Here is a 22,441-nt window from a genome sequence, read left to right as displayed (position 1 = left end):
TATTTGTCCCACTTCTACTAAAGAACAAGTTCTCACATCATACTGACTTCATAGATTACTTGAAATAAACCCATTCTTCATGTTTTTAAAACAGGTGAAGCAATCAAGAAAGAAGCCTCTGCAGGTGAAGACCCCAAGGGCTCTGCCCACTATGGAGGCCCACCAAGTGATCCGGGCAAACGCGTTATTCCTACTGTCCCTCAGCAGTGCAGCTGAGCCCAGCATGCTGTGCCACCACCCTCCCAGGCCCCTCCACTCCCAGCTGCTTCCCAGCCTAAAGGAGGGTGTGTCGGAAGAACTCCCCAATAAAATGGGCTGCCTCTACCTGCAGACCCTAGCTAGGTAGCTACAAACTCAGTCAATATAGGCTTTTATAGAGAAACGGTAATATGTTTTCATCATGATTTGAGCCTCTCTCACTTTAACTTTCGTCCCTCAGGCAACACACTGAGAACTTTGGCTCCTACCAAGATGAAAACCTCTTCCAGGATGAGATGAGGTATTTGCGCTCAACATCTGTCCCTGCGCCCTACATCTCAGTCACACCTGACGCCTGCCCCAATGTGTTTGAGGAGCCAGAGAGCAACATGAAATCAATGCCTCCAAGGTAAACACACGTTGTCATTCTGAATCTTCAATAACTTCCTCTTCTTTCCCATCAGTGTATTTATGAAGGACATCAGGACTGACATCAGTGTATCTTTTATTTATAAGCAAATTATTTTTAGAGTTTCTGGTTGTATTTTCCCACAAAAGGTTCATAGCAGACCATCATGTGGATATGCAAGCTCCAGTTTCTTTTATAGAGCTTATTAAGTTGCTTTTGTCTAGCAGGATGAAGTTAACTGTTAAAATGCTGTTTGAAAATGAAAAAATCTGTTCGCATCTATAGCAAACATGCATTTTCAAAAGGAAAACATACTTAGCATTGTGCTATATTGTACGCATTATTATTTCTTAAACGATATTTTTAACTGGACGGTATTTATTCGTTTCTGTCTTTTAGTCTCGAGACCAGTCCAATCACAGACAGTGACACTGCTAAGCGGACGGTGTTTCAAAGGTCTTACTCAGTCGTAGCATCTGAGTATGACAAGCAACACTCGCCCTCTCCAGCCCGGGTCAAGGCTGTGCCCAGACGCAGGGTTCACAGCGGTGATGCAGGTAATTGCATATAATGGGTTATCACCAATTAGTGACACTTCTGGAAAGAGTTACTGCAAAATTTGAAACATTAATCGGCTCTGCGTTCCTTATAGAAGTTGGCTCTTCGCTGTTACGCCATCCGTCTCCTGAGCTTTCTCGACTGATCTCAGCCCACGGCTCCCTCAGCAAGGGGGAGAGGAACTTCCAGTGGCCTGTCCTGGCTTTTGTCATCCAGCACCACGACCTTGAGGGCCTGGAAGTTGCCATGAGGCATGCACTGAGGAAATCTGCCTGCAGGGTGTTTGCCATGGAGGTACAGCTGTTTGGACTGCAGTGTCTCTGAGTCTCATTGCTCAGTCCTGTTTTAATAATTCTACAGTAGTGTCTTGGCTTTCTCATGTAAATTTACTTATGTCCCTATCAGGCATTCAACTGGCTGCTGTGCAACGTGATCCAGACCACCTCTCTGCATGACATTCTGTGGCATTTTGTAGCATCTCTTACCCCTTCACCATTTGAACCTGAGGATGAAGAAGAGGATGAAAACAAGGGGAACAAAGAAATAGTAGAACAGGTAACAAGTGGTTTCCGTTTCTGCTTCATATGGATTTACTTCTCTCGTTTGCGTTTTCTAATTATGAATATTTCCACACAGGAAAGAGACCTTGGCGTTTGCGAACACCCCCTATCAGACATTGTTATTGCAGGGGAAGCAGCTCATCCTCTCCCCCACACCTTCCACCGCCTCCTTCAGACCATCTCGGACCTCATGATGTCACTTCCGAGTGGCAGCTCACTACAGCAGATGGCACTGAGGTACAGTTTCTGGTTGTTTACTATCAACAAAGTGCTTCATCTTTCTAGCTGTCTTATATTTACTTGCAAAGTTCTACGTTTTATGCACAGTTCATGATCGTGACTCATTCTCTTAGGTGCTGGAGTCTCAAGTTCAAGCAGTCTGACCACCAGTTCCTCCACCAGAGCAACGTTTTCCATCACATCAACAATATCTTGTCCAAGTCAGATGATGGCGACAGTGAGGAGAGCTTCAACATCAGTGTGCAGTCTGGCTACGAAGCAATGAGCCAGGCAAGAGCGATTTAACTGTATTCACCAGACCTGACCTCTGTTAATTGACACAGCTCACACTTTATTGTTACATCATCTGCTTTATAGGATCTCTGCCTGGTTACCTGTCTGAAGGACCTGACCAGTGTGGTAGACATGAAGACATCCAGTCGTCCTGCCATGATCGGCAGCCTGACAGATGGCTCCACGGAGACCTTCTGGGAATCTGGAGATGAGGACAAGAACAAAACCAAAAGCATCACCATCAGCTGTGTGAAAGGCATAAACGCCTCCAAAGTGTCTGTGCACGTGGACAACTCCAGAGACATCGGGGTAAGGAGAGAGTGGGAGATAAAGGTTATTTGTTAAAATGTCAAAATGTATGTAAAAATTTACATTTTAGTGGAATTGATTAATGTTTTTTTCCCCCTCGCGTACAGAACAAAGTCACATCAGTGACATTCCTCTGTGGAAAGGCAATAGATGATCTCTGCAGAATCAAACAGGTATGGCTCATTTAATTTGCTTCAAAAAGAATGAATGAATGCCATTTTTAAATGCTAAACAGGTTGTCTCCCTAGTGTAATGTTTCTGCTGTGCTGTATATACTCATTGTTTACTTCCTTCTTTTTTTAAACAAGTCATATAGAATGAATAAACCAATAAATTACTGGGTTGTTTTTTTATAATTTTAATTCACATTTGCCAGAGCTCTTGTAGTAATCCTATGGCTTTCCATCACAGGTTGACCTCGACTCGCGTCACATGGGCTGGGTGACGAGTGAGCTTCCCGGAGGGGATCATCATGTGATCAAGGTGGAGCTGAAAGGTCCTGAAAACACCCTGAGGGTGCGTCAGGTGAAGGTCCTCGGTTGGAAAGAGGGCGAGAGCATCAAGATTCCTGGACAAATTTCAGCCAGCATGGCCCAGCAGAAGAACTGTGAAGCTGAGACTCTAAGGGTTTTCCGCCTGATCACGTCACAGGTATGTCGTACTTCTTTATCCTTATACTGTTTGGTTGCAGATATGGCATTTGAGCCCAAATAGCTGTTGTCTCTTTGTTGTTAATACTTTTCTGTGCATATTTAGGTTTTTGGAAAACTAATCTGTGGAGATGCCGAGCCAACTCCAGAGCAAGAGGAGAAAAACCTGCTTTCATCACCAGAGGGAGAAGACAAGGTCTGCACTCCAATAATTTCTCTAACTGGATCCTATATTGTGACCTTGAACCTAATGTTTTAAACATTTTCATTTTGCATTTCCTTGATTAGGTACCATCTGATGCAGACCTTAAAGAGCACATGGTGGGGATCATTTTCAGCAGGAGCAAACTGACCAATCTGCAGAAACAGGTAAATACCTGCTCTTAAACCGTTCAGCATTAACCTCCAAGATCAGTTCAGAGTAAAATACTATACGTCTGGTATCAAACCTAATGGGTGTGCTCCATTCCCAGGTGTGCGCACACATCGTCCAGGCTATCCGTATGGAAGCCACACGTGTGAGGGAGGAGTGGGAACACGCAATCTCCAGCAAAGAGAACGCCAACTCTCAGCCCAGCGACGATGATGCCTCCTCTGACGCCTACTGCTTTGAGCTCCTCTCCATGGTCCTGGCTCTGAGTGGCTCCAATGTCGGCCGCCAGTACCTCGCTCAGCAGCTCACGCTCATGCAAGACCTGTTTTCTCTGCTGCACACAGCTTCCCCTCGAGTACAGAGACAGGTGGGAGAACACATAAATACAAGGTTTAGTGTTAGTAGTACACAGTGGAGCTTTCCTATTAAGAATCTAATTCACGGTTACATTAGAAATGCCCTGTTGTTATCCATGCTAATTGCATTTCCATTCTCATTACTTAGTCACTTCATCCGAATTTTTCCTACATATTCGGGTCCATTGTTATATTTCTTGCTGTATTACCCCCACCAGCTGGCAGTCAGTGTAATAGCATGAGCCTGGCAGGAGGAATGTGCATCATGTGGCACATAGAAATTAAATGAGAACCCACTTAAGTCCCACATTCAAAACATGCTGTGCTACTCTGATTTGATATTTGAGTTACACCTACAATTAATTTGTAGTTTAGAATTAGTAACTTTCAAATAACGGTGTTTTTCTGTGTGTACAAGTTCACTTCTGGTACTAAAAAAAAAGCATAATCTGATCTAACCTCTTCTCAGGTGACATCATTGCTGAGACGAGTCCTACCAGAGGTGACGCCTGTGCGTCTCGCCAGCATCATTGGGGTGAAAGCTCTGCCGCCAGCAGACATCAGTGACATCATTCACTCCACGGAGAAGGGTGACTGGAACAAACTCGGCATACTTGACATGTTCCTGGGCTGCATCGCAAAAGCTCTCACTGTGCAGCTGAAAGCCAAAGGCACCACCATCTCTGGCACAGCAGGCATGGCTGCAGGCAAAGGGGTCACCACTGTTACACTGCCCATGATCTTTAACTCCAGGTGAGTTGGTTTCTCAACTAGATTTACTGTAACATATTTTTTAGTCAGATATGGAAACTTGCATGTTATTTTATGCATGTTGAACCTTCCTTTATTCTCAGCTACATCCGCAGAGGGGAGAGCCACTGGTGGATGAAAGGCTCCACTCCTCCGCAGATTGCAGAGATCATCATAAAGCTGGTTAAAGACATGGCAGCAGTAAGTATTTTAGCAATTCCTCCTTTTAACTCTGATGAAACATGGTCAAAGAGGTCATGTGTTGCACAGAGACAAGTGCCTCTAACAGAGTTATGCGCTGTTTTTAGGGTCACCTTTCAGATGCTTGGTCCAGAGTCACCAAAAACGCAATCGCTGAGACCATCATAGCCCTTACCAAAATGGAGGAGGAGCATCGGTCTCCTGTACGCTGTATCGCAACAACAAGGGTATGAAAATGTTTTCATGGAGAACATATCCTTGTCTATGAACACTGTGCTTATTATAATGCATTATTTCCTTTTCTTTGTCTCTTAGCTGTGGCTGGCCTTGGCTTCACTGTGTGTGCTGGACCAGGATCACGTAGACAGGCTGTCGTCTGGTCGCTGGATGGGCAAAGACGGACAGCAGAAGCAGATGGTGAGAATTAAACGTTCACGGAGCTGTTTATGTATGAAACTGACAAACAGATCATCAACGGAATAATTGCGCTTCTGTTCGCAGCCCATGTGTGACAACCACGATGATGGTGAGACAGCAGCCATCATCTTGTGTAACATGTGTGGCAACCTTTGCACCGACTGTGATCGCTTCCTCCACCTGCACCGACGCACGCGCTCTCACCAGAGACAGGTTTGTTGTAGCCGTCTGCTTACGCCCAGTAACATGGGGAAGATTGAGCTGATGTTTAATCTTATTGTTCAGCAGAAAACATGTCACCCAATTGTGCCATATTTGCAGCCCATATTCTAATTAGTTTGGTCTTATTTTCATCCGTGCTTCAGGTGTTCAAGGAGGAAGAGGAGGCCATAAAGGTGGATCTCCATGAAGGCTGTGGCAGGACCAAGCTCTTCTGGCTCATGGCTCTGGCTGACTCAAAGACTATGAAGGCCATGGTGGAGTTCAGAGAGCATACAGGTAACGTGCCAAAGATTGGTTTGTTTTGTTTAGCAGCATTGCTCATTGTTATAAAATCAAACAGGTTTACACACAAGAGGAGACGAGCAGTGATGAGGTGACTACAGACCAAGGAATGTTAATGAAATTCAGCGAGTGTCAGCGATGACACTTGATGCAGTCACAGATTTTCCAAGGCGTTTACTACAAGAAACCACTTGACTTACCAGCAAATGGTGATAGCAAGCTTGAAGTGTAGGGTTGATCCAGCGACGTTGATGGCAAGAAGAGCTAGGTTCCTTTATACACTAGTAATAACTCACACATGAAACATATCGGGTGGGATATATATACAAGAGCATTATATAGGCAACATGAGTCTGTAACATCCACTAATGACCAGCTGTCAGCTACAAAGCGATGGCCAACAAGCAAATTGCTTTATCTGTGTATTCCTCCAGCGCATGTATCCACATTCTGATCACCCTAATATCTTTGCAGGTAAACCAGCATCCAGCAGCTCCGACGCTTGCAGGTTCTGTGGTACAAGAAATGGGACTGAGCTGTCTGCAGTGGGTAGCGTCTGCTCGGACCCAGACTGTCAGGTACAGAACATAAACAACAAGGAGTGTATGGAGTTCATTAAAATTACGACCTGTTCGTTCCTTTTCTTTTTAAAGTTACTTTTAAAATTACTTACATGTTTTTATTCCACAAGATGCATGCAGCATACACATGCAAAGTCTATTAACAAATTGTAACAGTAATGATTAATGTAATGTTGTTTTCACCACAGATTCCAATTAAATTTTAGCTATGCATATAGTCGTCAGGAAAAGTAACCTGAACCAGTTTTGTGTATTTTACTTGTGAGTGGAAAGATTGTAGTGTTGTAGAATATTTAAATTTAAATAAGACAAGTCAATCTGAAGTTTGGGAATCTTAACTTTCTTAACTGTCTTGTCCACGCACTTCAGAAAGCTATGTAAGTGCCCACACAACAGAAAAAACATTGCATATTAAGCAACGAAGGTTTTGTTCACATTGTTTCCCAGGAATACGCTAAACTGGCCTGCAGTAAGACTCATCCCTGCGGACACCCCTGTGGAGGAGTCAAGAATGAGGACTCCTGCCTTCCGTGTCTGCATGGCTGCGACAAGAACACCGGTTGTCTGAAACAGGATGCAGATGACATGTGCATGATCTGCTTCACGGAAGCCCTCTCTGCCGCGCCTGCAGTACAGGTAGCCCCAAGTGTCCGTCAAAAATTCCACCTCTGGATTTAAATCTGTTCCCCTGTCATGTTTTAACTGCTCTGATCTGTTTCCAGCTGGACTGCACTCACGTGTTCCACCTTCAGTGCACTCGCCGTGTTCTTGAAAATCGCTGGCTCGGGCCCCGAATAACATTTGGGTTCATGTTGTGTCCTATTTGCAAGGTACGATGTTACTTGAGCCTCTCTGACTTACAGGATTAAGCCAGTGACAAAGATGTTAAAAACTGTTCCCACCACGCCTCAAAGGTGTTTGAGTCAGTCAATGCTTTGTTGAAAAAGCTCAGCGTTCCGCCCAGCTTTGCTCGCATACTGTGATTGCTTTGTTCGTTGTTATCTCTGCTACACATACAGCAGCCTCAACAGAAATAACTCCATAAACATGGGCTGGTTTGTTTGTTTCGTTGTTTTCAGAACAAAATCAATCACTCGGTGATCAAGGACCTACTGGACCCCATTAAGGAGCTCTATGAGGATGTGAGGAGGAAGGCTCTGATGAGACTGGAGTATGAGGGACTGCACAAGAGCGAGGCAATAACTACGCCAGGGGCACGCTTTCACAATGACCCTGCAGGCTTTGCCATGAACAGATATGCATACTATGTCTGCTACAAGTGCAAGAAGGTAGATTAAACACCGATGACATTTTATTCAGAATGTTCTGTAGGCTAGAAAATCAATCAATGTTCCTGTTTGCAGGCCTACTTTGGGGGAGAGGCTCGCTGCGACGCAGAGGCTGGACAGGGAGATGACTACGACCCTAGTGAGCTGATCTGTGGAGCATGCTCAGATGTCTCTAGGGCTCAGGTGGGTAGATGATACCTGCGAGGATCCTGTAAACCTCACAAATGAACGAGAAATGTTTCCTGAAGTATCACTCTGTTCATTTAAAATGGAAAAACTCATCAAGCAAAGTATAATCTCTTATATCACGTGTTCTTTCATCAGATGTGCTCCAAGCATGGCACAGACTTCCTTGAGTATAAATGCCGGTACTGCTGCTCTGTTGCCGTGTTCTTCTGCTTTGGAACGACACACTTCTGTAACGCCTGCCATGATGACTTCCAGAGGATGACCAGTGTCCCCAAAGAGGAACTACCCCACTGTCCTGCAGGTACGACTCTATTGATTGTACTCTTTCTGGAAATTTAAATCACTCAGGTTTAGGGACTGTATGAAAATGATTGGGGTAGGTATGATATGAAAAACCAAAGCTTATTTCTGTCCTTGTGCTTTGTAGAAATAATACATTTATGGTAAAATGTCAGACTAAGGAGAATTAATGGTAATGTATGATCTTCTCCTTTCTGCCACAGGACCCAAAGGCAAGCAGCTGGAGGGCACCGAATGCCCCTTGCATGTGGTCCACCCACCAACAGGGGAAGAGTTCGCTCTGGGCTGTGGGGTGTGTAGGAACGCCCACACCTTCTAAACAACACGAGACTTTAACTGAAAACCAGTTTGTCTACTGTGATTTCTGGCGGCTGCTGCTGAATCTCAGCCGTGAAGCTTGGCTCTGCCCTTGTCAAGTCTCCTGGATGCAGGACGGGCTTTCTGTTCCCCGCCAAGAGTCCTCAGGTCTGCTCTTTTACCAACATCAGTATCCAGGCTCCGCTGCGAGCACTGAGCCGTGGCTCGTTTCGGATTCAGAGTAACCTGAATGGAAAAAAAAAAAAGAACAATTTAAAAAAAATAATAATAAAAGAAGAAAAAAATAACTTGTGACGTGTTTGCATGCGGCCGTTGTATTCCCTCGGCTTCTATAGACGTTGCACACCTCCCGATCACTGAAGTGTACAAGATTAAAAATTGAGTATGGAATAAATTTGCTTAAAGACAAGTGAGGATAAGCGTGGGTTAAAAAAAAACAAAAGAAAAAACAGACCAGGCCGTATTTCCAGCTTCCTAATATAAATTTAAAATATTGTTGTATGTAAACTTTTTTCGTAATCTTGTACAGTATTCTCCACTGTCAAGTGCATCATGGGTTGACGGACAAAAAAAAAAGAATAAAAAGATGAGCTGGTGGATAAGACTGTTAAGAATATTATGTTTGGGAGGAAAATAGTGTACGATTTATCTAATCTTGTATATAATGATACTATTCAAAATAGCTGTATTCCGAAGTTGCTACTCTTCACTTCAGTTTTGTTTGATATTCTGGGTTATGTTTTGAGCCAGAACTTTTAATGAAGTGCAATACTGGGTGTGCCTCCTATTTTGCAGCTGTTTAACCTATGGAATGTATGTCAATAAACCACTGTACATTTTTATACAGTAGACAGTCGTAATTCCCCCTCTTCTAAATGTCAGATCTCCTCTGTTGTCTGGAAATGAGAAGGAGGAGCCCTGGCGCCTGCAGTGAATGACGGTGGATGTAAATCCTGTTCGCAGCTCTGTTCAAATAAAAGCACCAAATCCTACAGTGAAACAAAACGAACAATACACCTCACAACGAGACCGATTACAGCTGAACGATTCTGGGGGCCAGTCTTCACACCAAATAAAAATTGTGCACCTGTAATGCTTTTCCCTAGTAGGAGGCAAAGGGGTTGGGGGGGAGGGATTTGGGGGAGGGCTCAGTGAAACAGAGTGTGGGGGAAAAAAAAAAAAAGCAGCTGCTGTTAAATAAAAAAAGCTTAATACTTGTGAATCTGCTCTGTAATATCTGTGGTGGATGGAGTTGAATGGTAATAAACCGGGTTCTCTGTTTCGCAAAGTATACACCGTGTCATCCCTTCATGATTTTCCGTTTTATGATTTGTAGAAATGTGCTTTAATTCTGTAAATTAATGGAATTAAATGTTTAAAAATGTTGTGCATATCAGCAAAGAGGGCATAAAATTTAAAGATGCATTACTCTGCTCGTCATACAGCTCCAGACTTTTAGCTTAAGCGAGTTTCCCCCGCAGAGACATTTACAGTAGTTTGCAGTTAATGACTTTTTTTGCGCTTTGAAAATATGTAAAATTACCACAAAAGAAACATCTGTATTCTAATATAATTTTATGTGTTCACGATCTAACTGCATGCACAGCCATTAATGCCTACTTTGCATATTTATTGCTTTACTCATAGAGGTTATCAAGAGGTAAACAAATTTACAGAAATAGCATGCAAATTAAATATCAACGAATAACAAACAAACGAATAACAGACAAGGCTATGCTTTTTTGGGGGGATTTACTTTAATATGTAGTAATTTTTTTATATGTAGTTTTTTTTTTTCATATATTTGGAAAATTAAAATTTTCCCATTAATATTGTTAAATGAAATGCCTGACTTTTAGCAATTATTAATACCATCTCCGTTTTTTTAAAACAAATTAGTATATCTGGAAACTTTTATTTATTTATTTATGTTTTTAGTATATAGTGTTGGGTAAGCCATCTCTCCAACACAGACGATCTTTACCAACAGCCATTTCGCATTACGTTTCCCATGATGCACCGCTGCTGTCAAAACAACACTTCGCCATTTCAGGTCTATGGGGGCAGTAACTCCCGCAAAAGGAATTAGGTCAACTGAGCTGACTCGCCAGGCTCTGGCAGTTTCTTCGTAGGAAACATTTTTAGCTCGTTCTCTGTCTTCTGTCGGTTATCGTGTTCCCGATGCGTGTTACCTGGTTGGTGCGAATGAGTTTTTCCAGCGCGGGCCCGGGCTGAACCGTCAAGTTTTTTTTTTTTTTTTTCGGATTTTCTTGCTAACAGCAGCTACTAAGCTAGCAGCGTGTAAACAACCAGGTAGTGTTCATGCGTTTCTCCCTATGAATGACTTGTCAGCCGCATTTCAGATGTTGTTTTGAGGTTCGTATGGGGCAGATTGTCACATGTGCGGCTGATTTTTCACTAAGTTGCTAATTTAGACTGTAAAACAGCTCTACTCTGATGCAAAACAAGCTAACTGAGCTAATGGTTTTAGTTGTTGACGCTGTCACTGCACGTTGCACGGTTAGATACGTGCGGTGTTGAATGAATGCAATGCGTGCAATTTCAATAACCTTTATTATAGAGTTGTAGCATATAAAAACAGTCACGTTGCGTCTTATATATAACATTACTATGTAAGTATACCTTAATTTATGGATAGAATTAATTATAAAATACATTTTTTTTTATTAGTTACTGCTTCGTAATTATTTTACACACTATAAACAAAAGCAGAACAACATTGTGATCAGTAGCTGCTGAAATATTGTAATGAACCTGATGCAGCAGCACAAAAAGGAAAATGCATGCACATTCAAACTTATAATGCAAACACAGGATTGCAACATTTTTTTATTTTTAGCTGTACAGTTACACAAAATAGGAAGCAAAAATGTGTAATGCACTTGTTGTATTTGCTCAGCCATTTGTTGTACAATAGTACGTTTATTTGGGACAAGGAAAAACATCACATCTCTTTTCCACAATTTATTATTTGATCATTTAATTACTTTTTTAAAAACTGTTATGCGTTGCAAAATGAATGAATGGTAGCAGCTCTAAGCACACACATTTTTATCACAGTTTTATCATAGTGGCAATAACTGTTTTGTGTTTTCAACTTTACAAAATGACAAACCTTATAATGCATACATTTATAATGTAATATAATATAATACTGGTCTTTTTTTCTTAGGATGAAGCGGATGAAAGGAGGAGAGGAGGCCAGCAATGGCTCCTCCAGTAAGAGCCCACCGGAGGCTTGCAAAAAGGTGCGGAAGCAGATGAGCGAGGAGTCAGCTGTCAGCAGTGAGTCACCAGACAGTGACTGGGCACGGCTGCCCCAGGAGCTCCTGCTACACGTTTTCCAGTACCTTCCGCTGCTGGACCGGGCGTACGCGTCCCAGGTGTGCCGCGGGTGGAACCAAGCTTTCCACATGCCGGAGCTGTGGAGATGCTTTGAGTTTGAGCTTAATCAGCCGGCCAGCTCTTACCTGAAAGCCACGCATCCAGACCTCATCAAGCAGATCATAAAGAGGCATTCCAACCATCTGCAGTACGTTAGCTTCAAGGTGAGAAAGGAAAAGCTGTTGTGTCTGCGTCGACACGTGCGTCCCGGGTTCTGGGCTACAATCTACTGGCAGTATCTAGTTTAAAAAAATGTTGTTTTCATTTTTCAGAAATGATAATCAATCTTTGTTTGTATTCTCCAGGTGGACAGCAGTACAGAGTCTGCAGAGGCAGCATGTGACATACTTTCACAGCTGGTGAATTGCTCGCTGAAGACCTTGGGGCTCATTTCTACAGCCAGGCCCAGTTTCATGGAGGTTCCAAAGGTATAATTAACATCAACACAAGGCGCCGGGGGCCTTTATAGTTTCCTGTTGTTCAGATATGTATGGAAAAGCAAAGGAATCCTTGTGCATTTCCGCTGTGATATTCTTATGTTGTGGCCGAGAGTTTTCATTGGCAGAACAATAGAGCTGAAACATGCTGAAACATCAGCAAGGACATGTTTGTTATTACTTCCTCGGCCTCAAAAGGACACAGGATGTTAAGATTTTGTCTTTGCACACACTTAAGATCTTTTTATAAACTATTCATATCGAAGTCACATCACAGAAACTTGAAACTTCACTCAAACAACATGTGGGTCATCGTTCTGCTCCCACGTTATCCAGAACTCTGGTATTGTTTTGGATTTAGTTTTTATGGGAGCATATGCTCACGTTAGAGGCTTTATCAGTTATTGCAGATAGGTGATAATGTCCTCACTGATAACTATGGAACACAGCTGGTTTATATGTCAGTATAATAGCATGTAATAAAAAGTGAAATAACACATCCTGAAACCACTCAGAAAAAAACTTAGGATTAGCAATGATGAAGTATTAGACTACATTAGTTTCAGGTAGGTGTACCCTCTGGTAAGCGTCTTGTTTTCCTGTCATAAACTTTCCTTCCTTTGCTAAAGCCGGAAATGTAATAGTCAGCAGCCAGGTAGAGGTATCTTGCTCTAGCAGCAGCCAGTACTCAAGGAATGCACTGCCCAGATATTTGAGTTCACTATAAGTATGACTCAGTTTTTATTTATTCTGGATTCATCGTATGTGAGTCAGATGCCTTGGTTGAGTGCACCCACACAATGGCTAGACCTGGTCACGCCCGTTGTAGTAAACCATTCTCGACTCGTTTAACTTGTTAGACAAATACTATGCACCAAAAATAAATCATTTCAAACCGGTTGCAGTCGGTCTTGTACACGGGCTCCACCAAAGTTACATGAGGGTAAATATTCCAAAAGTAAAATCTTTAAACGGACATGAAAAGTAGCCACTCAGAATCTAAGTCTTTTTTTTAATAAAACACTGTGTTGTGTGCCTCCTTCCACAGTCTCACTTCATCTCCGCTCTCACTGTGGTGTTCGTCAACTCCAAATCCCTGTCTTCACTGAAGATTGACGACACGCCAGTCGACGATCCGTCCCTGAAGGTGCTGGTGGCCAACAACAGCGACACCCTGAAGCTGCTGAAGATGAGCAGCTGCCCTCACGTCTCCCCTGCAGGTACGACGAGATTCATGTAGCTGTTTTTTTTTGTTTTTTTTTTTAATCTTTTTATATTTATCTCTTTCTTTTCATTTCCATCGGTGTCGTGCCTGGTTAATGTTCAAAGCAACATAATACAAAGCAATACCCATATATTATTTTCAGTGAAACATTTCCAGGGTTGAGTCACAAGATTGTGTTTTCCTTTCACTGTTTTATTTATAGACTGTCATTTTCTTGTCTGGACTCACACAATGTTGTCATTTTATATGCCGGGTTATATTTTGAATGTGCTGTTATGTGGTTTATTCCTCTTACTTATATTTTCCTGGAACTGTTTAGTTCCCAGTTAATATTGATTCAGGTACAGGCCGGTTTTTCCCCTACGTTTTTGTGGCATATTTCCAGCCATCAAAAAGAAACTGTGAAACAAGATTTGATCATTTGCTGCATTAAAAGAAACAATCTGTCCGTTGTTTCAGGGATCCTGTGCGTGGCAGACCAGTGCCACGGGCTGAGAGAGCTAGCGCTGAACTACCACCTCCTGAGTGATGAGCTCCTCCTGGCCCTCTCTTCGGAAAAACACGTCCACCTGGAACACTTGCGCATCGATGTGGTGAGCGAGAACCCCGGGCAGCACTTCCACACCATCAAGAAGAGCAGCTGGGACGCCATGGTGCGGCACTCGCCCAAATTCAACCTGGTCATGTACTTTTTCCTCTATGAAGACGAGTTTGGACCTTTCTTTAACGAGGAGATCCCAGTCACGCACCTCTACTTCGGCCGCTCAGTCAGCAAGGAGGTGTTGGGCCGCGTTGGCCTCCACTGCCCCCGCCTGGTGGAGCTGGTCGTGTGCGCCAACGGCCTGCGTCCTCTGGATGAGGAGCTGATCCGCATTGCGAAGCACTGCACTCAGCTGTCGGCCATCGGCCTGGGCGAGTGCGAGGTGTCCTGCAGCGCGTTTGTGGAGTTTGTGAAAATGTGCGGCCGGAGGCTGTCCCAGCTGTCAATCATGGAGGAGGTGCTGATTCCGGATCACAAATACTCCCTGGATGAGATCCACTGGGAGGTGTCGAAGCACTTGGGCCGGGTCTGGTTCCCAGACATGATGCCGACCTGGTAGAGTAAAGCTAGCCAGTTCAGAGGTTCTGGTGCGGAACATTTCATGTCCTGTGTGTTTGCGTTGAAGAGCATTTAAATGCTCAGCTTTAGTGGAATGTCTCGGTGGAGAGTAAACACTTGCTGCAGGGGATGGCACCTGAATGCTTCACAGTGTTATCATGTCATGCAGACACTACAACTCTCTGCCTGTTGGCGTCATCATGGACTGTGGAAACCCGCTTTGCTTAATCTGTAGACAGACCTTTGCAAGCTGGCTTCTACCCACATTAGTGCAGGTGGAAATATCTGGGGAAAAAAAAAAAAGCAATGTTTTATAACTATAAATTGAGTTATATGGACTTTATAGCTCGGTATAATGAAAGATGTCAGTGTGTGTGCGTGTGTGTGTGTGTGTGTGTGTGTGTGTTTGCATGGGTGCGTGTGAGTAAACAATTACGTGCACAATTGCATGTTGTTACACTACCACTTGGCCTACTTAAATCCAATCTGAGATAGCAGCTCTGCACTTTGCAACGCAATACGGCATTGATCGTTTCCTGCAATGTTATTTGTATATATACGATGAGACAGAAGGGGTTTTGTCAGGTGTAGCTGATGGGGGGTGGGGGGGGGGATACGTTTCGGTCATCATCTAATTTAAACACCATCTAATTGCTTTTCCTCCTCGCCCCCTAAAGCTCGGCCGCGCATCGCAAAACACGATTGTTGGAAACAGAAAAGTGTGTATTATAGGTCTCGATATTTGTTGACGTGAAGGTGTTGATGTCTGATTTGTATTTTCTCTCCGTCACACGTGAATTGGCTCGACAAATGATTTTCTCAGAAGGTTTCTGTACAGATTTGCTAAGCACCTTAACGTGAATACCAAATGATAGTCAGGAAGAACCTTAAGAGGAGTGAGTCCTCACAGCCAAATGAAAGCGTAATTATTTATACTGTGCTGAGGTTCTGCTGAATCAAACACCCAGGGCAGTATGTTGAAGTAATAAAGCTGTAATTATTGAGAATTATTGATAAATAAATGAAATAACTCTATGTAAATATGCACCGATCAGGCATAACATTATGACCACTGACAGGTGAAGTGAATAACACTGATTATTACTCTTCGTCACGGCACTTGTTAGCGGGTGGGATATAATAAACTGTAAGTGGACATTTTGTCCTCAAAGTTGATCTGTTAGAAGCGAGTTTGACAAGGGCTAAACTGGGATGGGTAGCATCTCCAAAACTGCAGCTCTTGTGGGGTGTTCCCAGACTACAGTGGTCGTGGAAATGGCTCAGTAGCACAAAAAACGAGTTTGAGGTGTTGACTTGGCCTCAGAATTCCCCAGATCTCAGTCCGTTCGAGCATCTGTGGGATGTGCCGTACGAACAAGTCTAATCTATAGAGGCCCCACCTTTGCATCTTAGAGCACTTGAAGGATCTGCTGCTAACGTCTTGCTGCCGCAACAGGTCAGGAGCTGTTTTGGAAGCTAAAGGGGGACTAACACACTAATAAGAAGGTGGTCATAATGTTACGCCTGATCGGCTATAGAGGTAGGTGTCGGCGAGTCTCATGCTCATATTGCTTTGTAATCATTTGACCGTAGACTAGTTGCCGCCGCTGCGGTTAGCTTACAATGCGCACTGGGAATGCAAAACCTTTGTCATTCACAGGTGCATTCGAATATTATGTTTCCTGTATAGGTTTCATTTGCATCTTGTGCTGTTTGCCTGTTCGAAGCTCTAAATCCCGGTGAATACCTGCCCTACTATTGAGTCACACGCAGCAGAGGGAGCAGTATTCGTCCCGTCGTTACTATCACCCTCTTTGCAGATATCGTCGCCGCTCCTTCCCAAGCATTCATCCATTTCAGTCGAAAGAGATTTGGCAAGTCAGATGAGTGGAACAAATTTTTTTTTTCCTTTAAGAAGGAAGTCAAATGCATCTGTATATAAAAACGCTGTGTGTTTGATTATTATTATTATTATTATTATTATTATTATTATGAATAGAAATGTACGTATTTCTTTATTTCGCCCTCTGTCAGGGTTTGAAGTTTCCTTAACCGTCGGCTCGTGTCTTTTGCAAAACCAGAGCGCGAGTTTTCCTTTTTGCTAGATGGATTTTTTTCATACCGTAGTCACTAGAGAAGTCAGAGATGTGTAATTTATTGATGGCGGATGCTTTTTGTAATGGCTTTGTGTTTTTCACCTGAAGGAAAAAAAGGAAGTAGTAGCAGCAGCAGCAGAGAGAGTTTTCTTTCTTTTTTTTTGTTTTGACACTCCCACCTCTTGTCACCTTCTGTGGTTTCGTTGCATGCAGGTGGGTCAAAAAGTCCACTACCACCGACTTTTAATGACCGGAAGGATGTTAGGAATACTTTATTTGACACTAAAAACACAAAGAAGTGAAGTATATGAAGCTATTGGTAGTGGAGAAACTTTAAGACAACCCTGTGTGTCAATAGGATGTGTGTAAAACATTTAATTTCTGCCGCACTTCATTCCTTTTATCAAACTTTCATGACTGACACAGTTATTGCAGGAGGTGCAAACGCTTCTTAGTTATCAATGGATTGAACTGACATTATTGTTTATTATTGATTAGTATTGGTCTCTTATCACTGAAGTAGATGCCTGTGCTGATTGTTTGAGCTCATGTACATTAGCATCTCAACGGTACAGTAACATATCTCCTGGTTGTTCTCCAGAAATTGTGTAGTGGCTCTACAGAGTTTTGTTTTTTTATTTTTTATTTTGTACCTCTACAGGTTGTAATCACTTTCCTGTTGGCTTTGATTGAAAAAAATTCAGCTACAAACGGAATCGAGACGAGGAGATTATTATTTATCCTTCATCATAAATATGTCCATTATGTCAGTAACTGTTATTTTAACCTCTTTTATTTAGAGAGTTACTCCAGTACGTTCGTTAGGAGTAAACTGGTGTTGACAGTGCTGTCCCTATTTTTTTTATTTTATTTTATTTTATTTTTTAGTTTTGCTTCTGTACGGCAAATGTTTACTTTGCTTTAATGGTCACCTTGTCTTGAAATTTAAAAGTTATTGTTTTGGACATGTGATCTTATACCGTAATAAAAGAAATAATTGTGAATGTACTCTCTGCACCTGTCATTTCATTATTAAGAGAAACCAATGGACGTATACCGGACAGAATTGAGGTATTTTTAATACAACAAAATACATTAGGTTGGTGAGAAATTTAGCGTATGAAAATACATCAGTAGTTAAGGCTGCAGGCATCTGAATCTGAAGGATTTTTCATCTCCTGTGAAACTTGTCAATACTGGATTTATCAAATATAAATAAACAGATTTCCTACCTCAGAGACATTTGATAGATGCAGACTTTTATCAGCAATACAAAAAAAAAAAAGATGCAAAAAGCAAATTGTGCAACATTTCCAGGCGATATTTTGCACAATTATTAAAGATAATCTCACCACAGGGTCCATTAACTACCTCTTCTGTATCTTTCAACCACACAGCATGATCTTTTTTTTAAGCGAGAGGAGTTTGTCCGGTTGTTCAACTTCTTGTTTTTTTTCTGAGCATTTTAAGGCGTCCTACCTCATTTTGGTTTAAGCATTCACGGTTCAAATGCAACAGATAAAGGGCAGAAGTGTGAAAGCTACCAGACACAGATTTAAACAATGTAAACTTTAAAATATTTTCTTTTAAAAGCTGTGTCAACATATTTTTTTTGCGAGGTAGGAAATGCATCCAAGTTTGTCATGTGTCAAGGATGATTTTTAGATGATCATGTGGTAAGACTGAAAGCTAAAGAGCAGCTAATCTTGTTCTCTCAACTGTTGTTTCCACAGTTATTGGCAAATCAAAAAACTAAAAGAATCAGATTAAAGGAGAGTTTTAAGGCAGAGGCACCTCTTCGTATGTAATATACACATATGGAGGTTTCATGGGCAGATGCCAGTACTCAAAGTTGTAGTAGAGGTAAAAGCTTTTGTCCACCACGACCTCCGTAAAAGCCTCCAGCAGACTGATGACCAAGTCTTTAAACGACTGGTGGGGCCTGAATGCGTGGTAGAATTTACGGATGTCCACCGCCAGGTTTTTCAGAGCGGGCTGTCCGAATATGGCGCTGTCGTTGCCGAGGTACGTGGGCTCTCCGCTGTACAGGTAGATCTTGGTGTAGTTGGTCTGCGATCGGCTGGACAGCTTGGCCCCCAGCTCTGCCAGCTTCCTGTAGGTGCGGTGGACGAACTGCGAACAGTCGTAAGACTCGAACCACACCGTGGCGTTGGGGCCGGGGTCGGAGCGAACAGTCCACGTCTCGTAGTAGATCCCAGTCCGGTTGTCGTCCTGCACCCACTCGGCCATGTCGTTGAACTGGTTCCCTGCAGAAGAAATTCTAATTAAATTCACCGTCACCCTGACAAGGCAGTCCATTTTCTCCATCTAAGTCATTTATTCATTGGCAAAGTGGAATGTTGCATCTGGGAAACAGGCCTGAAAGTCACGGATCAGCTATTCGTCACAAGACAAGAGCTGTCTGTTCTGGCACTTAGGAGCGATCCACAGCCTTCTAAAAATGTCAAATCCTTCATGCTGTGAAACTACTTAACTGTCACGTCTCCCAAAGGCTGATTCATTCTTTAAAATTATTTTTATATATATACGTAGTGATTACACAAACACAATGTTCCTCCCAGTAAAGTCACCCAGTAATATAGACATTTACATGATCAATATTATCCATAAAGCTGCATAAATGTATGAATGACAAACTAAAAATGGAAATAATAAGTAATCAATAAGTAAACAGAGCCATAATGCCCCCTGCACTGATAGATGGTATAGATAGAAAGGGTTGTCATACTGCATAAAACCTCTGAGCACGGCCTCTTCTAGAGTAGCGAATTTTCTCCAATGCTAAATTTTGTTTTTAAAAGTTTTTAAAAGGAGGCAGTTTTTCCATCTAGTTAAACAATACAAGTCGTCTTTGCTAAAACAGATAAAAAGGCTATCGCTTTATCTTGACATGCAACTTGTGGCTTCTCCAAATATTGCTGTAAAAAGACACCTGATGAGGTTTAATCTAATTTTGGACAAAACCGCAACACGTGTGAAAGCGTTTCCTGCGTCGATCACACAAAGGGTCTGAGATTGAGATGAGATTGTCTAGTTTTATTTTAGACCGGTGAAGACGATGCACAACCTTGAACAGACTAATCGTATGCTCCACACAGACTGATGATTGAGGAGTGGATCCTCATCCACTTCTTCCTTCCAAACTGAGGGTTTCATCTCCAAGTCTTCCTCCTACTGACTCTTTAACAAGGTCATGGATTATAAGTTAACTTGATTTAGCAACGAGTAAATCATTCCAAGGGCGGCACAGTGGCGTGCGGCTTTCTACCATTGTCCGAAGACATGACTGGACTGGCGACCTGTCTGAGGTGTACCCCGCCTCTCACTCGCTGACAGCTGGGATAGGCTCCAGCCCCCCCGCGACCCTTCACAGGACAAGCAGTTACAGAAGATGAATGAATGAATCATTCCAAAAGCCCCTTTGCAGCTCTGTTAAACTCCATTTAGAAACCCAGAACATGCTCCAAAGTCATTTTCTAAAATTATAATATGAAAAACTGCTATTAAACAGTCTTTGTACAATTATATTTTTTTGAATAGATAAAAACATCATCTGCACACTGCATTGTTGTGCCCCTTTTTTACATGTCAGCTAACCAAGAATTTGCAATTACATCAACAGCTTCATAAATCAAACTTTTATACAGTACGTCCACTCTACATGGTCACATGCGTTTGCAAGAGCGTGCATTTGTAATAGTTTTAGTTGTGGGACGTCACACTTACTATAGGCTTCTAGGAGAGAAGACACAGTAGCTGAACTCTTACCACTGATTTCTGCTATTTTCTCCAATGTGCCATTCTGCGACCAGTGCAAGTCATCGATGCCGTCGAAGAAACAGGCAGCTCCCTGGTTGCACCAGAAAGGCGCGGGCACCTCCGGCCTGAGGTGAGGAAAGGTGCAGTTCCCCAGCTGAAACAGCTCGTACCACTCCATGGTGAAGTTGGCCCCCGTCTCTGAGCTGCTGAAGCCGATGGCGTCGTGCATGATGTGCTGTAAAAAACAGGAACGTTACACTGGCTTCAGTGTGTGGAAATGCACAGCTGTGTGTCCTTGAATAAAGTCACGCAGCTGCACTTCTATCTCAACAGCCATGCTATATTTAATTGTTGGCAGCTCAGTGGTTTCTTTATTTTCAATAACAATAAAACAAAGAATTCTGCCCAAACTCTAATGGATATTTATCAATTCATTTTCTAACATTTTAACCTTTTTTATTTGCTGACAAGATTTATTAATATGCTGCTATGGGTTCTTTCCTTACAATCTAATTTTTCTTTAGATTTTTGGAGTAAATATTTCAACAGTGACTCCAAAACGTAAGAGGTAAAGAGGGTCACTGCACTCACCACTTTCCCTAGCAAATCTCCGTACTTGAATTCCCACACCGGCGTCTGCAGCCGGTAAACCGAGATGACATCGCTGTCCCTCATGTAAGGAATCCGTCCATCCCGGTCTCCGGTGGGACAGAACGGGTAGAGAGCCTCACAGTAAGGGTCCACGGTAGGGCGGCGATCAAACCGCCTGTTGGTGACATGAGAAAGGAGACGTGGTTGGTCAGCATCAAGTCACTGGAGGGCTCTTATTCAGTCCAGGTTCACAAACAATAAAGTCAGTGAGTCATCTCCCACCTGATGATGATGCACTTTATTTAACTCACTCCTGTTCCTGTGTTTTTATTATTTCTTCATCTTTAGTTGCAACAAAAAAAACTAATATTGCACATATTTTGGCAATACATATTTTTTTCTGATGGACACAATGACAAAAAACAAGATATACTTTTTAAAAGTATGTACTTTTTTTCATGTGTGTGCTATTTGTTATCACACCATTTTAAAACTGCAAAGCAGTCAATAGAAAACGTTTCTGTGAACAACACTTGAGTGCTGTCGCTGCACATAACGGGCCCCTATCTCAAATTAGATCTTTTACTACGCTCATGCAGCCAGATGCTCTAAAGTCCAACGTTTCTAAAGTCACGTGAACGCAGCAGGCATACTTCTGCAACTTGCCTGCATTTTTGAACATTTTGCTTTATTATTAATTAATTAATGTATGTAACAACACATAACCTGAAACGAGAAATGACCAGGGTAACAGCACAAGGAACAGGTAACAAAAAATGTGACTGATGCGACTGAAAAAGCTAAAAGTAGTAGTTTTTGACCATAAATGCAAGTATCGTATTTGAAGACTAGATCCATTCAGGCTGAGTTCAAGAAATTTTCCAGAAGTTATAAAATCTTTCTGTAGAGAGAAGCTTTATAACCTTCCATCACATGATTAAACGCTACTGCAGAGCAGACTGAGCATAAAGAGACACCCTGTCCTCATACCTGTAGGGTACGGGCCACTGCTGGCCTCCATTGATCCTGAACTCCGCAACAACACCAAGAAACAGGAGCAGGTTTAAACACAGGACAACCTCCGTGTGAGACATGTTGAAGACTCAAACACACACGCTGAAAAAAGCAGAAGTTAAGATGATTGCGTTCCCATGATTCCACCTATGGCTCCTACTTCCTCATTACTGGTCACATGGTTTTGTTGACGATCCGGAATCACATGACGACACCAGGCGGCAGGAAATCAATAACGGTGGAAATGAGTTAAAAATTAATTTAACATTTAAATAAATATATAAAGGAATTTAGGAAATTGGTATCAATAAATATATAC

At 42.4% G+C, this 22,441-nt stretch overlaps 3 protein-coding genes across 20 annotated transcripts in view; 2 read left to right on the top strand and 1 right to left on the bottom strand.

Annotated features, from left to right (window-relative positions):
- Positions 1 to 9,592, top strand: part of mycbp2 (MYC binding protein 2) — a 53,499-nt gene extending 43,907 nt beyond the window's left edge. For 11 of the 18 annotated variants that reach the window (XM_084544419.1, XM_084544415.1, XM_084544417.1 and 8 more), the window contains 25 exons: positions 95 to 342; positions 440 to 607; positions 1,007 to 1,164; positions 1,260 to 1,459; positions 1,571 to 1,962; positions 2,079 to 2,235; positions 2,323 to 2,547; positions 2,655 to 2,720; positions 2,959 to 3,198; positions 3,304 to 3,393; positions 3,486 to 3,566; positions 3,671 to 3,937; positions 4,396 to 4,679; positions 4,781 to 4,877; positions 4,985 to 5,104; positions 5,193 to 5,294; positions 5,379 to 5,507; positions 5,660 to 5,792; positions 6,273 to 6,376; positions 6,827 to 7,015; positions 7,102 to 7,209; positions 7,459 to 7,668; positions 7,744 to 7,851; positions 7,993 to 8,158; positions 8,361 to 9,592. In XM_084544419.1, coding sequence (XP_084400545.1) covers positions 95 to 342; positions 440 to 607; positions 1,007 to 1,164; positions 1,260 to 1,459; positions 1,571 to 1,962; positions 2,079 to 2,235; positions 2,323 to 2,547; positions 2,655 to 2,720; positions 2,959 to 3,198; positions 3,304 to 3,393; positions 3,486 to 3,566; positions 3,671 to 3,937; positions 4,396 to 4,679; positions 4,781 to 4,877; positions 4,985 to 5,104; positions 5,193 to 5,294; positions 5,379 to 5,507; positions 5,660 to 5,792; positions 6,273 to 6,376; positions 6,827 to 7,015; positions 7,102 to 7,209; positions 7,459 to 7,668; positions 7,744 to 7,851; positions 7,993 to 8,158; positions 8,361 to 8,476 — 4,158 coding nt within the window. In that variant the 3' untranslated portion in view covers positions 8,477 to 9,592. The remainder of the gene's footprint in view (positions 1 to 94; positions 343 to 439; positions 608 to 1,006; positions 1,165 to 1,259; positions 1,460 to 1,570; positions 1,963 to 2,078; positions 2,236 to 2,322; positions 2,548 to 2,654; positions 2,721 to 2,958; positions 3,199 to 3,303; positions 3,394 to 3,485; positions 3,567 to 3,670; positions 3,938 to 4,395; positions 4,680 to 4,780; positions 4,878 to 4,984; positions 5,105 to 5,192; positions 5,295 to 5,378; positions 5,508 to 5,659; positions 5,793 to 6,272; positions 6,377 to 6,826; positions 7,016 to 7,101; positions 7,210 to 7,458; positions 7,669 to 7,743; positions 7,852 to 7,992; positions 8,159 to 8,360) is intronic. The other 7 variants (XM_084544412.1, XM_084544409.1, XM_084544410.1 and 4 more) reach the window with 2 other exon arrangements.
- Positions 9,593 to 10,512: 920 nt separating this feature from the next.
- Positions 10,513 to 17,745, top strand: fbxl3a (F-box and leucine-rich repeat protein 3a). The gene is made up of 5 exons (XM_084544693.1): positions 10,513 to 10,788; positions 11,669 to 12,044; positions 12,186 to 12,308; positions 13,366 to 13,537; positions 14,002 to 17,745. Exons 2-5 carry the CDS (start codon positions 11,670 to 11,672, stop codon positions 14,640 to 14,642), a joined length of 1,311 nt encoding a protein of 436 aa, XP_084400819.1. The 5' UTR covers positions 10,513 to 10,788; position 11,669; the 3' UTR covers positions 14,643 to 17,745.
- Positions 17,594 to 22,276, bottom strand: cln5 (CLN5 lysosomal BMP synthase). Its single transcript, XM_084544694.1, has 4 exons — positions 22,099 to 22,276; positions 21,109 to 21,283; positions 20,527 to 20,752; positions 17,594 to 19,004 (listed from the first exon to the last, which is right to left on the bottom strand). The coding sequence occupies exons 1-4, from the start codon at positions 22,200 to 22,202 to the stop codon at positions 18,517 to 18,519; spliced, it is 993 nt and encodes a 330-aa protein (XP_084400820.1). The 5' UTR covers positions 22,203 to 22,276; the 3' UTR covers positions 17,594 to 18,516.
- Positions 22,277 to 22,441: the final 165 nt, after the last annotated feature.

The sequence above is a fragment of the Chelon labrosus genome (genome assembly GCF_963514085.1).
Source record: "Chelon labrosus genome assembly, chromosome: 5".
Taxonomy (NCBI): Eukaryota; Metazoa; Chordata; class Actinopteri; order Mugiliformes; family Mugilidae; genus Chelon; species Chelon labrosus.
This window is presented reverse-complemented; position numbering and strand designations above follow the sequence as displayed.

What these genes read in the sequence shown, in the direction of transcription:
- fbxl3a (XM_084544693.1), top strand. Translation starts at nt 11,670, where the DNA reads ATGAAGCGGATGAAAGGAGGAGAGGAGGCCAGCAATGGCTCCTCCAGT. An exon ending in TGCAGTACGTTAGCTTCAAG is followed by an intron (nt 12,045 to 12,185) that starts GTGAGAAAGGAA and finishes TGTATTCTCCAG; the next exon opens with GTGGACAGCAGTACAGAGTC. An exon ending in CCCTCACGTCTCCCCTGCAG is followed by an intron (nt 13,538 to 14,001) that starts GTACGACGAGAT and finishes CCGTTGTTTCAG; the next exon opens with GGATCCTGTGCGTGGCAGAC.
- cln5 (XM_084544694.1), bottom strand. Translation starts at nt 22,202, where the DNA reads ATGTCTCACACGGAGGTTGTCCTGTGTTTAAACCTGCTCCTGTTTCTT. An exon ending in CAGTGGCCCGTACCCTACAG is followed by an intron (nt 21,284 to 22,098) that starts GTATGAGGACAG and finishes TGTCACCAACAG; the next exon opens with GCGGTTTGATCGCCGCCCTA. An exon ending in GAAAATAGCAGAAATCAGTG is followed by an intron (nt 19,005 to 20,526) that starts GTAAGAGTTCAG and finishes TTTCTTCTGCAG; the next exon opens with GGAACCAGTTCAACGACATG.